This window comes from Oncorhynchus mykiss, chromosome 9 (assembly GCF_013265735.2).
Source record: "Oncorhynchus mykiss isolate Arlee chromosome 9, USDA_OmykA_1.1, whole genome shotgun sequence".
In the NCBI taxonomy this organism is placed as follows: Eukaryota; Metazoa; Chordata; class Actinopteri; order Salmoniformes; family Salmonidae; genus Oncorhynchus; species Oncorhynchus mykiss.
The window spans coordinates 48452142-48468043 of NC_048573.1; the positions used below are offsets into that span (position 1 = coordinate 48452142).

The 15902-nt window shown below is 43.0% G+C and overlaps 1 protein-coding gene across 1 annotated transcript in view; it reads right to left on the bottom strand.

The window, feature by feature from the left end:
• Window positions 1-15902, bottom strand: part of arfgef2 (ADP-ribosylation factor guanine nucleotide-exchange factor 2 (brefeldin A-inhibited)) — a 36594-nt gene that overhangs the window by 20007 nt on the left and 685 nt on the right. The window contains exons 2-4 of the mRNA XM_036988199.1: window positions 4044-4074; window positions 3668-3791; window positions 254-400 (exon numbers count right to left, since the gene is read on the bottom strand). Coding sequence (XP_036844094.1) covers window positions 254-400; window positions 3668-3791; window positions 4044-4074 — 302 coding nt within the window. The remainder of the gene's footprint in view (window positions 1-253; window positions 401-3667; window positions 3792-4043; window positions 4075-15902) is intronic.

The window sequence follows — 15902 nt, forward strand, 5'->3', positions numbered from 1 at the left end:
TTTGGACCCTCAACTTTGGAGTTCCACTATGGGAAACTTAAACTCTGGTTATGCATCACGCCTACTGTACAGCCATAAAAGACAGATTTACCACCGGATATACCTGTAGTATCACAGTGGGGAATGGAGGTGGGAAATAATGGGCAGCAATTTGTCCTGAGAGGCAACTAGGCTATATATGGTACATCGGTATAAATATGTAACTATAAATAAAGCAGAGGTTTAAGATGAATGGAGTCCCTGACAGACTCACCTTAATGATTTGCAGCTGCACCCCCTCGTCTGTCTGTGGGCCCTGGAAACAGTTACAGATGGTCTCCACCAGCCGGTCGATGAGCCTCTTCCCTGGAGCACTACTGTCAGGGGCGTTGCCTGTGATGTGGCCATACGCAATGAGCTTCTGCAACGAGGGGGAAAGGAGAGACGAGAGATTGTGGAGAATGTATGCATCTCTGATATTTAGGGGCACAACTCCGAGGAATTGCACAACAGGGGTAACAACATTTGAACTTCTCCACCCAGTGGCACTTACAAGTAGGGACTTACAATTACCTTCCACCCACAATTGAGTCCCAGCTCCCTCTCACAATTACAAATGTGTGTGTACTTTAATATGTCAACTTGAGGACCTGTAGGGCTGGAAATGGCCAGGGACGATACAATATCATCACGATACTTAGGTGCCAATACGATATGTATTTTCGATTCTCACGATTCTACATACATTTGGGGACCCGAGTGGAACAGTGGTCTAAGGCACTGCATCTCAGTGCTAAAGGCATCCCAACAGACCCTGGTTCGATCCCAGGCTGTATCACAACTGGCCGTGATCAGGAGTCACATAGGGCGGCGCACAGGCCCAGTGTCGTCCGGGTTAGGGGAAGGTTTGGCCGTCATTATAAAATAAGAATTTGTTCTGAACTGACTTGTCTAGTTGAATAACAAAATATATGTATTGCGATTCGATACTGTAGTTTTATTACGAAACCATGTTAAAACATATTTGATCAGTCATGGAAATAAAAGTGCTGAAAACAAAGTGTCTCCATATTTTAAAAGGAACAAGCTGTGAAGGGAAAACAGGTACAGCCAACTAGTGCAAAAATAATATTGTGACATTGTCAAAACGATACAATACGATATACAGTGCCTTCAGAGCCCTTGACTTTTCCTACATATAAGTTACAGCCTTACTCTAAAATGGATTAAATTAAAAAAAACATCCTCAGCCATCTACACATAATACCACACAGGTTTTTGGAAATGTTTTCAAATGTATAAAAAAAAAACAGAAATACCTTATTTACATAAGTAATCTGACCCTTTGCTATGAGATTAGAAATTGAGCTCAGGTGCATCCTGTTTCCATTGATCATCATTGAGATGTTTCTACAACTTGATTGGAGTCCACCTGTGATAAATTTAATTGATTGGACATGATTTGGAAAGGCTATATAAGGTTCCACAGCTGACAGTGCATGTCAGAGTAAAAACCAAGCCATGAGGTTGAAGGAATTGTCCCTAGAGCTCTGAGACACAGAAGGTCCCCAAGAACACATCATTCTTAAACGGAAGAAGTTTGGAAACACAAAGACTCTTCCTAGTGCTGGCCGCCCGACCAAACGGGGGAGAAGGGCCTTGGTCAAGTGGGTAACCAAGAACCCAATGATCACTGACAGAGCGCTAGAGTTCCTTTGTGGAGATGGGAGAATCTTACAGAAGGACAACCATCTCCGCAGCGCTACACCAATCAGGCCTTTATGGTAGAGTGGCCAGACTGAAACCACTCCTAAGTAAAAGGCACATGACAGCCCGCTTGGAGTTTGCCAAAAGGCACCTAAAGGACTCTCAGACCATGAGAAACATGATTCTCTGGTCTGATGAAACCAAGATTGAACTTTTTGGCCTGAATGCCAAGCGTCACGTCTGGAGGAAACCTGGCACCATCCCTATGGTGAAGCATGGATGTCGCAGCATCATACTGTGGGGATGTTTTTCAGCGGCAGGGACTGGGAGACTAGTCAGGATCGAGGCAAAGATGAACGGAGCAAAGTACAGAAAGATCCTTGATGAAAACCTGCTCAAGCACTCAGGACCTCAGACCTAGCCAGAGACCGGACTTGAACTGTGCTTTGGCAAAGTGGGTGGGGTTATATCCTTCCTGTTTGGCCCTGTCCGGGGGTGTCCTCGGATGGGGCCACAGTGTCTCCTGACCCCTCCTGTCTCAGCCTCCAGTATTTATGCTGCAGTAGTTTATGTGTCGGGGGGCTAGGGTCAGTTTGTTATATCTGGAGTACTTCTCCTGTCCTATTCGGTGTCCTGTGTGAATCTAAGTGTGCGTTCTCTAATTCTCTCCTTCTCTCTTTCTTTCTCTCTCTCGGAGGACCTGAGCCCTAGGACCATGCCCCAGGACTACCTGACATGATGACTCCTTGCTGTCCCCAGTCCACCTGACCGTGCTGCTGCTCCAGTTTCAACTGTTCTGCCTTATTATTATTCGACCATGCTGGTCATTTATGAACATTTGAACATCTTGGCCATGTTCTGTTATAATCTCCACCCAGCACAGCCAGAAGAGGACTGGCCACCCCACATAGCCTGGTTCCTCTCTAGGTTTCTTCCTAGGTTTTGGCCTTTCTAGGGAGTTTTTCCTAGCCACCGTGCTTCTACACCTGCATTGCTTGCTGTTTGGGGTTTTAGGCTGGGTTTCTGTACAGCACTTTGAGATATCAGCTGATGTACGAAGGGCTATATAAATACATTTGATTTGATTTGAACCCGATCGAACATCTCTGGAGAGACCTGAAAATAGCTGTGCAGCAACTCTCCCCATCCATCCTGACATAGCTTGAGAGGATGTGCAGAGAAGAATGGGAGAAACTCCCCAAAGACAGGTGTGCCTGGAACTCCCGGGTGGCGCAGTGGTTAAGGGCGCTGTGCCATCAGAGACTCTGGGTTCGCGCCCAGGCTCTAGTCATAACCGGCCGCGACCGGGAGGTCCGTGGGGCGACGCACAATTGGCCTAGCGTCGTCCGGGTTAGGGAGGGTTTGGCAGGAAGGGATGTCCTTGTCTCATCGCGCACCAGTGACTCCTGTAGCGGGCCGGGCGCAGTGCGCGCTAACCAAGGTTGCCAGTTGCATGGTGTTTCCTCCGACACATTGGTGCGGCTGGCTTCCGGGTTGGATGCGCGCTGTGTTAAGAAGCAGTGTGGCTTGGTTGGGTTGTGTATCGGAGGACGCATGACTTTAAACCTTAGTCTCTCTCGAGCCCGTACGGGAGTTGTAGCGATGAGACAAGATAGTAGCTACCACGAAATTGGGGAGAAAAAGGGGTAAAATTCAAAAAACAAAACTAAAAAAAGCCAGGTGTGCCAAGCTTGTAGCGTAACAACCAAAAAGACTCGAGGCTGGAATCGCTGCCAAAGGTGCTTCAACAAAGTCTGAATACTGTGTGATATTTCAGTATTTTTTAAAATAAATTAGCATAAAACATCTGAAAACCTGTTTTTGCTTTGTCATTATGGGGTATTGTGTGTAGATTGAGGGAGGGGGAAATATCAATATCAATTTTAGAATAAGGCCTAACAAGGGATCTGAATACTTTCCAAAGGCACTGTATCATCCAAAAGAATACCCCAATGTAACTTCTTCCCCCATCACTACATACCTGTAAGCAGTCCAACGAGGTGCTGACAATGCGTGGGGACTTAGATTGACAGGCAAGCTCAAAAGGAAGCACATATTTGTCAGCCTCAATGTAGTTTGCTCGGGGCGGGACCACTGTGCCATCTCTGTAGGCCAAAGGAAAGATAAATGACAACAGGAACTAAAGCCTTAATATTTATGCACTTTAAGTTGCTCTGGATAAGAAAGTCTGCAAAATGACTAAAATGTTAATGTAAAACAGATTAAATCATGCAGGCCTCAGGACATTACAAACATAATAAGCACTAATAACAGTGGTGACTGCTTAATAGGTGTTTCAAACCAATCGCCTGCCCCTGAAATACAAATACAAAAGAGGAAAAGGGGTTGGAACTTACTTTTGCTTCTCAAGCTCGATTTTAATTTCATCTGTGAAGACAAAAGGAACAAGATTAGTGCTGTCCGAACATTTACCTTAAAAAGTGACAACCAGCCGTTAGACAAAGTGCACCCTGCTTCAGTTGAAGTAAAATGCTGAGGGATGGGCCTGGAGAAATGTAACCCCTCAAATTGATAGACAGAGCTCTGGATGCAAGGACGGACCATCCAAGATATCAAAATGATAGTTGAAGGCATATTTTGATGTTTTTATTGTTTACAATTACAATGTTTACAAACATTGGCGTAAACCGGGTATATATTCTGGGTTCTGGTGGGGTACGCCAGTGTATATACACTACCGTTTAAAAGTTTGGGGTCACTTAGAAATATCACCGTTTTTGAAAGAAATGTTTTAAAAATTGTTCATTAAAATAACAAAATTGATCAGAAATACAGTATAGACAGTGTTAATGTTGTAAATGACTATTGTAGCTGGAAACGGCAGATTTTTTTTATGGAATATCTATGTAGGCGTACAGAGGCCCATTATCAGCAACCATCACTCCTGTGTTTCAATGGCACGTTCTGTTAGCTAATACAAGTTTATCATTTTAAAAAGGCTAATTGATCATTAGAAAACCCTTTTGCAATTATGTTAGCACAGCTGAAAACTGTTGTCCTGATTAAGGAAGCAATAAAACTGGCCTTCTTCAGACTAGTTGAGTATCTGGAGCACCAGTATTTGTGGGTTCGATTACAGGCTCAAAATGGCCAGAAACAAAGACCTTCCTCCTGAAACTCAGTCTATTCTTGTTCTGAGAAATTAAGGCTATTCAATGCCAGAAGTTACTAGCTTGAACACACCTCGCGACTCAGTTAGCCATTGTGTCTGGGACCGCGTGGGACCGCGGATTGTCCCGGGCTTGTGGCTGTCTAAACTTCTGCTGTTTGTTGTTTCAATCTTCCCCGTGACCTGCCCTGTCTGGAACTGCAAGGAGTAACAGCGTAACCTACGTTGTTACCATGACAAAGACAATCTGATGGGAGTACCGTTGAGGACAGTGGTGTCTATCACAGGTGACTAGTTAAATAAAGGTTACACTAAGAGCATAACATTTCTGCACCCTAATTTTCTAATTCTAGTCTATCCAATACCCAAACGGAGATTCAGTGAAAATAAAAATCTCATTGATTTATCAAGACCAGTCCCAATGCTTGTCTCGGAGCAGAACGAAATTACGCCAAAATCTTATTGCTTCAAATTCTATTGCTTCTAACTTAAATGCTTTTTAAATAAATAAGACCTACACCACTTTTAACAGCACATTACTCAACACTAGTGAGGCTCATTTCGCCTATGGTAGGCCTACAGTAAATCTACAAATATTTTTTTCAACTCTGCCAATAATTACATTTAGAGGATTGGAGGTTTCTAAGTTAATATCTAAAAGAGGCATCCAATCCTCTAAATAAAATGATTGGCGGCTTTATTTACAAAGTTCAAGAATTACCTTTCACGCTCACTCTAGGTTAAATGAAAACGAAATCTCAAATATTGTTACTTTTTAAACAAAGCGATTATGATTATTATTAATTAATTTAGAATATCTAAGAGGCTGTTATATCTAAGTTTTTTTTATAATTCTAAATTAATTAATAATAATATTTCTTGTTTAAAAAGTAACAATGATTTGGAGATTTCGTTTTCATTTAACCTAGAGTGCGAGAAAAAGGCAATTCTTGAACATGGGGTGAGACTCTCACTAATTTGTAAATAAAGCCAGTTTGTTATTTAGAATTCTTTATTTCTGGAGAAACCTAACTTGATTATTTAGCAGACATCACTTGCTTATAGCTGGCTTGATGAAAACGATGTCCATTTCGTCTGTTCTCTGGTCGCAATGTCATTTTTGTTTTTAGATAAACAGCTCGTTTTTGAATGGTTACTGTGCTAAGGGTGGAGTTTTGGGCGAGGTGAGGCAAGCTGTGACTTTCAGGTTACAATAGGCTATAAGCATACAGCAGATGGCCGATTGTCCTCACTTTGATTATGCTGTAACAATGTACTGTAGCACCATGACCAGGATCTCTATTCATTTATTAAGTGAGCAGATTAGTGCATTCAGGAGGAATGGAAAATCTACTGGAGACATTTCAAAAATACTGGTAGACTTGGGGATTTTGGTCACGGACAGTGCTTTTCGCAAACACCATCATCAGATGCCTGTTTTATGCCAAACCTGAAAGCAGAGGAAAATGAACAGGTACAGTAGGTGACAATACTGTAAAGTAGGCCTAATAATGCTAAAAATAATGCTTAAATAAATTGACTGCTGGTCTTTACTGTACGCTGCACATTTTTACATTGCATTTCCATCGACTCACTGATGAATGAAGATGATGAGCGATCGGCAAAGGCCATCTGGAATCTGCTGGCATCACGACACAACATCAACATCGCTCTATTTACAGTCAAAAGACAGCTGAAGAAACTTGCGTTGACTTATGGAAAGGCTCGGTAAGAAATGTTTATTTATTTATATATACACTACTTAAAATAATAAAGGGAACACTTAAACACAATGTAATTCCAAGTCAATCACACTTCTGTGAAATCAAACTGTCCACTTAGGAAGCAACACTGATTGACAATAAATTTCACATGCTGTTGTGCAAATAGAATAGACAACAGGTGGAAATTATAGGCAATTAGCAAGACAACCCCAATAAAGGAGTGGTTCTGCAGGTGGTGACCACAGACCACTTCTCAGTTCCTATGCTTCCTGGCTGATGTTTTGGTCACTTTTGAATGCTGGCGGTGCTTTCACTCTAGTGGTAGCATGAGACAGAGTCTACAACCCACACAAGTGGCTCAGGTAGTGCAGCTCATCCAGGATGGCACATCAATGCGAGCTGTGGCAAGAAGGTTTGCTGTGTCTGTCAGCGTAGTGTCCAGAGCATGGAGGCGCTACCAGGAGACAGGCCAGTACATCAGGAGACGTGGAGGAGGCCGTAGGAGGGCAACAACCCAGCAGCAGGACCGCTACCTCCGCCTTTGTGCAAGGAGGAGCACTGCCAGAGCCCTGCAAAATGACCTCCAGCAGGCCACAAATGTGCATGTCTGCTCAAACGGTCAGAAACAGACTCCATGAGGGTGGTATGAGGGCCCGACGTCCACAGGTGGGGGTTGTGCTTACAGCCCAACACCGTGCAGAACGTTTGGCATTTGCCAGAGAACACCAAGATTGGCAAATTCGCCACTGGCGCCCTGTGCTCTTCACAGATGAAAGCAGGTTCACACTGAGCACATGTGACAGACGTGACAGAGTCTGGAGACGCCGTGGAGAACGTTCTGCTGCCTGCAACATCCTCCAGCATGACCGGTTTGGCGGTGGGTCAGTCATGGTGTGGGGTGGCATTTCTTTGGGGGGCCGCACAGCCCTCCATGTGCTCGCCAGAGGTAGCCTGACTGCCATTAGGTACCGAGATGAGATCCTCAGACCCCTTGTGAGACCATATTCTGGTGCGGTTGGCCCTGGGTTCCTCCTAATGCAAGACAATGCTAGACCTCATGTGGCTGGAGTGTGTCAGCAGTTCCTGCAAGAGGAAGGCATTGATGCTATGGACTGGCCCGCCCGTTCCCCAGACCTGAATCCAATTGAGCACATCTGGGAAATCATGTCTCTCTCCATCCACCAACGCCACGTTGCACCACAGACTGTCCAGGAGTTGGCTGATGCTTTCGTCCAGGTCTGGGAGGAGATCCCTCAGGAGACCATCCGCCACCTCATCAGGAGCATGCCCAGGCGTTGTAGGGAGGTCATACAGGCACGTGGAGGCCACACACACTACTGAGCCTCATTGACTTGTTTTAAGGACATTACATCAAAGTTGGATCAGCCTGTAGTGTGGTTTTCCACTTTAATGTTGAGTGTGACTCCAAATCCAGACCTCCATGGGTTGAAATTTGATTTCCATCATCTTTCACTTATAATTCACTGTATCACAATTCCAGTGGTTCAGAAGTTTACATACACTAAGTTGACTGTGCCTTTAAACAGCTTGGGAAATTCCAGAAAATGATGTCATGGCTTTAGAAGCTTCTGATAGGCTAACTGTCATCATTTGAGTCAATTGGAGGTGTACCTGTGGATGTATTTCACGGTCTACCTTCAAACTCGGTGCCTCTTTGCTTGACATCATGGGAAAATCTAAAGAAATCAGCCAGACATCAGAAAAACAAATTACATACCTCCACAAGCCTGGATCATCATTGGAAGCAATTTCCAAATGTCTGAAGGTACAACGTTCATCTGTACAAACAATAGTACGCAAGTATAAACACCATGGGACCACACAGACATTATACCGCTCAGGAAGGAGACGCCTTCTGTCTCCTATTGATGAACGTACTTTGGTGTGAAAAGTGCAAATCAATCCCAGAACAACAGCAAAGGACCTTGTGAAGATGCTGGAAGAAAGGTACAAAAGTATCTATATCCACAGTAAAACGAGTCCGATATCAACAGAACCTGAAAGGCCACTCAGCAAGGAAGAATCTACTGCTTCAAAACCACCATAAAAAAGTCAGACTATGGTTTGCAACTGCACATGGGAACAAAGATTGTACTTTTTGGAGCAATGTCCTCTGGTCTGATGAATCAAAAATAGAACTGTTTGGCCATAATGACCATAGTTATGTTTGGAGGCTTGTAAGCTGAAGAACGCCATCCCAACCGTGAAGCACTGGGGTGGAAGCATCATGTTGTGGGGGTGCTTTGCTGCAGGAGGGCCTGGTGCACTTCAAAATAAATGTCATCATGAGAAGGAAAATTACGTAGATATATTGAAGCAACATCTCAAGACATCAGTCAGTAAGTTTAAGCTTGGTCGCAAATGTGTCTTCCAAATGGATAACTCATACCAAGAATACTTCCAAAGTTGTGGCAAAATGGCTAAAAGACAACTAAGTCTTGGAGTGGCCATCACAAAGCCCTGACCTCAATCCCATAGAAAATGTGTGGGCAGAACTGAAAAAGCGAGGCCTACAAACCTGACTCAGTTACACTAGCTCTGTCAGAAGGAATGGGCCAAAATACACCCAACTTATTGTGGGAAGCTTGTGGAAGGCTACCTGAAACATTTTACCCAAGTTAAACAATTTAAAGGCAATGCTACCAAATACTAATTGAGTGTATGTAAACTTCTGACCCACTGGGAATGTGATGAAAGGGGGGGTTCACACCTAGCTCGGCTATTAGATAATTCTTCAGTAAAGGTTGTAAAGTCTTTTGTTCAGCTAACAGCCCATCCTAGAAACATTGTTAGCAGAATTCACAACCTGCTACGCTTGTGAAAAACTAATAATAACTTTTTCCCTTTTCCACTTGTTAAAGATTCCAAATATTGGGGCCTCCTGGGTGGCGCAGTGGTTAAGGGCTATTATTAGTTTTTCACAAGCGTAGCAGGTTGTGAATTCTGCTAACAATGTTTCTAGGATGGGCTGTTAGCTGAACAAAAGACTTTACGACCTTTACTGAAGAATTATCTAATAGCCGAGCTAGGTGTGCCATCAGAGTCGCTGGGTTCGCTCCCAGGCTCTCTCGTAACCGGCCGCGACCGGGAGGTCCGTGGGGCGACGCACAATTGGCCTAGCGTCGCCCGGGTTAGGGAGGGCTTGGTCGGTAGGGGTGTCCTTGTCTCATCGCGCACCAGTGACTCCTGTGGCGGGCTGGGCGCAGTGTGCGCTAACCAAGGTGGCCAGGTGCACGGTGTTTCCTCCGGCGCATTGGTGCGGCTGGCTTCCGGGTTGGATGCGTGCTGTGTTAAGAAGCAGTGCGGCTTGGTTGGGTTGTGTATCGGAGGACGCATGACTTTCAACCTTCGTCTCTCCCGAGCCCGTACGGGAGTTGTAGCGATTCCAAATGTTAATGTTTTTAGCCACAGTCGGTCCCAACCCCAATTAATACATTTGGGCACAGTCGATGGACTTCAGGCCAGAATGTTGAGGGTTCGAAACCTGCTCCCTACTTGTTTCATTACATTATTATGTCGGGTCTCAGAGCAAATAGCCTGGATTCTTACTCCCATCTCATTCCTCGCCCTCTTCCACGCGTCATTCTGAGCTTGAATGGCTCGCTTGTGGGCGTGCTGGCAGGATATGGCAGCACCTTCGGTTGTGTGTCAAGAATTCAGCTTAGCAAGTTTGAATAAAGGTCTGGTTATTCAAAGGCAAATAGTAATATGCTCTAAACCGCTCTGGTGAAAAACTTTGCTGCCCTGGTTTCAATCGTCCACAAGGCTGGGAGAACCTCAGATGAAGGGAGTTAGATATGCATAGGAAGTGTAATGTACTGTTTTTCCCTTGTACATATGAATTAAAATCCAGCCTTTACTTAAATCATGTTTCTAGTCTATTGCATAGTTACAATGTGTAATCATTGATATCCCAGGAGTGGTAAACACTTGAAGTGTTTGTAATAAATACATGCAGACACAGTATCATTCAAATAATGGAGTTTGATACACCTGGTATATGACTGAAAAGAAACATGCTAAATAGCAATTTTTGTAAATGAACTTTATGACAAAAAAATATGCACAATGGCTTGTCTCTCTTTTTCAATTTTTGCATAAAATGACATACCAAATCAAACTGCTTGTAGCTCAGGCCCTGAAGAAAGGATATGCATATTCTTGGTACCATTTGAAAGGAAACCCTTTGAAGTTTGTGGAAATGTGATTTAAATGTAGGAGAATATAACACAATAGATCTGGTAGAAGAAAATACAAATATTTTTTTTTTTTTTTTAAATACCACCATCTTTGAAATGGAAGAGAAAAGTCCCAGTTCTAGCCATCGCTCTGGTTGTAATTCCGATGGTGTCCACAAGATGGCAGCAGTGTATGTGCAAAGTTTCAGACGGATAACTTGAAGTATGAGCGTTCTCCATGACATTTAGTGTGAAGTCACCCAGGAACATTTGGGCAAATCGTGAAGGAGACCGTTGCATTCATATTACATTTTTCTGCAAGAATATCATCAAATCTGTATACTTGGACTTTGATTTGAGCTTTTCCAGTATTCGTAGCCATATTATAAGTTCAACATTGCAAAACAACCAGTTTTCATAACTTCATAATTGAATATTCGTATAATTTTTGTCCAAAACGAAAAGGCATGCTGCCGTACAAGGTTAGTAGGTACATTTTACGACCGATACATATTTTCCGGATACTCTCGTAAAGCCAAGCTCATTGGCTATCTAGCTAGCTTTGTTTGTGCTTATTTGACAAAGGTAGAGTCGTTCAAGTGAACACCGCCCGCGTCATCGGCATGCCATGAAGGTGTCGCTCTCTGACCAAATATGGTGTCCTATAGGATATACTACACCCATAATGATATAGTGAAGTCTCGTTACGTTCTAGGATCTCTGAGAAATACATACGAATGCGATTTGACTGGTTGAATTAGATTTTCACAGATTCTTTTCTTTGCAGATTGAACGAGTGGAAATACAAAATCGATCATGCGTGCTATATGGACCTTTTTAGGATATGAGAAATGATTTTCTCTAACACAACGATTCATGTTAACTCCAGGACCCTTGGATGGGTGAAATGGATGAGTGGAAATCAGAGTATAAGTACACAATCACCTTCAGAGGTGAATTTATCAAACCTATCGCGGTGAAAACTTTTGTTGGGTGCTCTCCTCAAACAATAGCATGGCATTTTTTCACAGTAATAGCGACTATAAATTGGACAGTGCAGTTATATTAACAAGAATATAAGACTTATATGTACCGACATTTGTTGTTTCTCTAAAATCTGCACTGCATGATTTACAACTGACGGGACGTCACCAGTGACGGGTGGCATAACGTCAAATTCGTCATTGGAACCACTCAATATGATTGGTTATATAAAAACCTTGGGACCCAAAAGCATAATGAGTGCTCTAACTCCACTCTGCTGTGGTCTGGAGCAATGAAGCCGTGATGCTGGGTACCTCTAAGTCCCGCGGCGTATACTCACAACTTTTAAAGGAGGAATATATATATTTATTTATTTAACTGGGCAGGTCAGTTAAGAACAAATTCTTATTTACAATGACGGCCTACCCCAGCCAAACCTGGACGACGTTGGGCAATTGTGCGCCGCTCTATGGGACTCCCAATCACGGCCGGATGTGATACAGCCTGGATTCGAACTAGGGACTGTAGTGACGCCTCTTGCACTAAGAAGCAGTGCCTTAAACTGCTGCGCCGCTCAGGAGCCCCAGTGTGGTGTACCGTAGGGCAGCTCTCTAGGCCCTCCACTCTTTTCTATTTTTACCAATGACTTGCCATTGGCATTAAACAAAGCATGCGTGTCCATGTATGCTGATGATTCAGCCATACACGCGTCAGCAACCACTGCTTATGAAGTCACTGAAACCCTTAACAAAGAGTTGGTCTGTTTTGGAATGGGTGGCCAGTAATAAACTGGTCCCGAACATCTAAACCTAAGAGCATTGTATTTGGAAAAAATCCTTCCTTGAGTTCTGGACCTCAGCAGAATCTGGTCATGAATGGTGTGGCTGAAGAACAAGATGAAGACACAATTACTTGGTGTTATCGAAGTCTGTTAACTGTCATGGTCAAAATATATAGATTCAATGGTTATAAAGATGGGGAGAGGTCTGTCAGTAATAAAGAGATGCTCTGCTTTTTTTTTTTACACCTCACTCCACAAAGCAAATCCAGCAGGCTCTAGTTTATCTTAATTATTGTTCAGTCATATGGTCAAGTGCTGCAAAGAAAGACCTAGTTAAACTGCAGCTGGTCCAGAACAGAGTGGCACCTTTTGCTCTTCATTGTAATCAGAGGTCTAATATTAATACCATGCATGCCAGTAGGGTTGCAAAATTCCAGGAACTACCAATAAATTCACTGGTTTTCCAGAAATCCTGGTTGGAGAATTACAGATTTGCTGCTTAATTCTGGGAAATCTCCAACTGGGACTTCAGGAAAACAAGGAATTTATTGAAAGTTCCCAGAATTTTGCCACCTTACCTGCCAGTCTCTCTTGGTTAAGAGTTGAGAAAAGACTGACTGCGTCACTTCTTGTAACAATGTGTTGGAAATTCCAAATAGTTTGCAGTCAACTTATACACAGCACTGACACATACACACCCCCCCCCCCCCTCTCATGCCACCCCACAGTTTGCGACCCCACTGCAGTAGAGCACAGTACAGTAAAGAAAAGTAGTATAGTTCAGTAGATTCTGTACAATACTGTACAAGAGTAGAGTGGAATGTAATATACTCTATTGGACTGTACTCAACTTTCCTTGACTGTACTGTGATGTGCAAACTTGTGAAACATTGATGTCTATGAATGGTACAGATCTTGTTTGGGGGTGGAGTTTATTAGAATAATAGCCAGTGTGTAGAATAATACCCAAACATGTAAAGGAAGATATTACATTGTTCTACCTATTCAGGATAAATCACCATGAAGAGAATGACATTCATAAGAATGCATTTCTATATAGTACAGATCAAGGACCCATGATGACATTCTGTTACCGGGGTTTGATCCACTTCTGTTACTGTAGTTCAATAACTAAAATAGATCATATCGTAGCTGACACCACATTCTTTCTGCAGACATATCTACTCCGAATTAAGATTCAAATAAGAGTTTTTGGAGAACATGGTCACATAAAAAACATTGATATTTACTGTCATTCTGTTACCAAACTTTCCACCTGCACTGTTCCTCAAGCAAATGTGTTTTAGTAAAATGTCCAGTGGAAATTGTTAAAAGTAGACTTGAGCATGATTTGTTAAAAACTTTCCAATTAATGGTTTTTGGTTGGCATACATTGAAAAAAGAACAAGTGGGTCCCAGCGTCACTCTGTTATGGTGGAATTTCCCCCAGCTGACTTGCCTACATGTTCTGAAATACATTTTAACTTTTAGAAAGATAAGCTTGAAATAGGCATGGTATAATTGACTCAACAACCAAAACACGTACCTGTTTAGGTTTCCTAACGAACCAGAAAAATCAACAGTTCTTTCTGCTTGTTTGTCAAAGTTAGCTAGCCAACTCATTGTTCCTGCTTTGTACTATACCCCTCAGAAGTGTCTCCTCTGTGACTCAATTCATTTCAGTAGCATAGAAATGAGTGTCAACATACCCATTTATACAGTTACATTAGCAAAATCAAATCAAACGAACTTCAAACAATTGATATTATGGTGTTATGCGACCTGAAATTAAAGTAGGCCTACACTCCACCGCAAAACCCATAAACCTCTAGCTAATGACCAGACACAATCGTATCCCCTTGACATTGATCTGTCCAAAGTTGTGACACAAGGGCCTGTGCTCATAACAGCTCTGTCGAAACAGGCCTAAATGCACCACTCAATGTCACGATTTTGCTTATGTATTAGGCCTACGCATTAGCATACAAGGCCAGATGTGATCAAGGGCTGTATCACACACATCCAGACGACCAACTGCTGCTATACCCAAGGACTCCACATACTGATATTCTTGGCAACTGCTGACACACAAAGTTGTTCTCAAGGCAAGGCATACATAACAGCAGAACAGGGAGCATAGACTATGGACTTTGGAAATAGCCTACAGCAGTTGTAGTCTCAACTGCAGCTTGACCCTGTGCTCCTCTCAACTGTGTGCCTGTGTGCTCTCTCTGGGGGGGGGGGGGGGGGGGGTTGAATGCCCTGAATCTCTCAAGGCTCATCTGGGATCCAAAAACATTCCATTATCCGTGGAAGCAGCATTATAATTATTGCACCACTGGACACCTCCAGTCGCTCATCTCCCCTTTAAAATAAGTATAATCAGGATATACAACTTGTGCAATAGTCTAAATGTCACAACCTAGGACACATTACAGCGCAGTAAAGTGCAAATGAACAAACTATGGTGACAGAGAGTGTCTGTTGGAAGTGGAACCCCCCAAGGACATTTAGCCTAATTGCTCAATGGCATGTGTGCTTACACACACTAGGGAAAACCACAGTCCATTGGCCACTTAGTTTGTGAAAAAGAGCGGCTAATATTTGTCAGAGGAGGATAAGGATTCATTGTGGCATTCTTATTTTAGCATGTTATCAGATTAACAATGCTCATTATAACAAAGAACTTCAGCAATGAAGTGTAGCGGTGATAGGCAGGCAGGTTCACCTGAAATCTAAGTGGTGAATAGGAAGCCATTGCTTGTCTACCTGCCATGAATCATAAATAATGTACAGTGCAGGACCGGGTCAAAGCACAAACTTGTTTGCCTCTTATTTCCATCTCAAAATAAGTGAGGGAGAGACTAGACAATAGGCTTCAAAGTTCCCGGAAGTATGCCATCACTGAACTGGAATTTCTGGTAGCTTAAAACATCTAGCTAGAAATTCTTCTAGATTAGACCAATGAAGGGTTTACACACATCACTGGGTTAGACCCTGCTCAAGAACCTCGTGTTTTTTTTGGACAACAGCAACTATGCCGTTCTGAACTAGCAGTAAAAATGAACATTCAACTACAGTAAAATACACATGTGTATTCATTAACAGTAAAAATGTACAGCTGCCATGTCTCCAACATGTTTACCATTTAGCAGTATTGATATATATTAAAAAAAACACAGCACAAGAGCAATGCGTGGGAGTGTAAAACTATCCCTCCACTGCTCAGTGGAAAATAGACGTCAGAATATCCTGATTGAAGTAAATTGCCAGCTGACTGAAGGTGACAGTGCTACGTACTGTACAATGATTGGTCCAATGGCTAGGTAGCAAGCTAAGTCGTTAGCCAACTAGCTAGCTGTCAAAGTTGACATGGATGATATTGCAATCTGAAGACA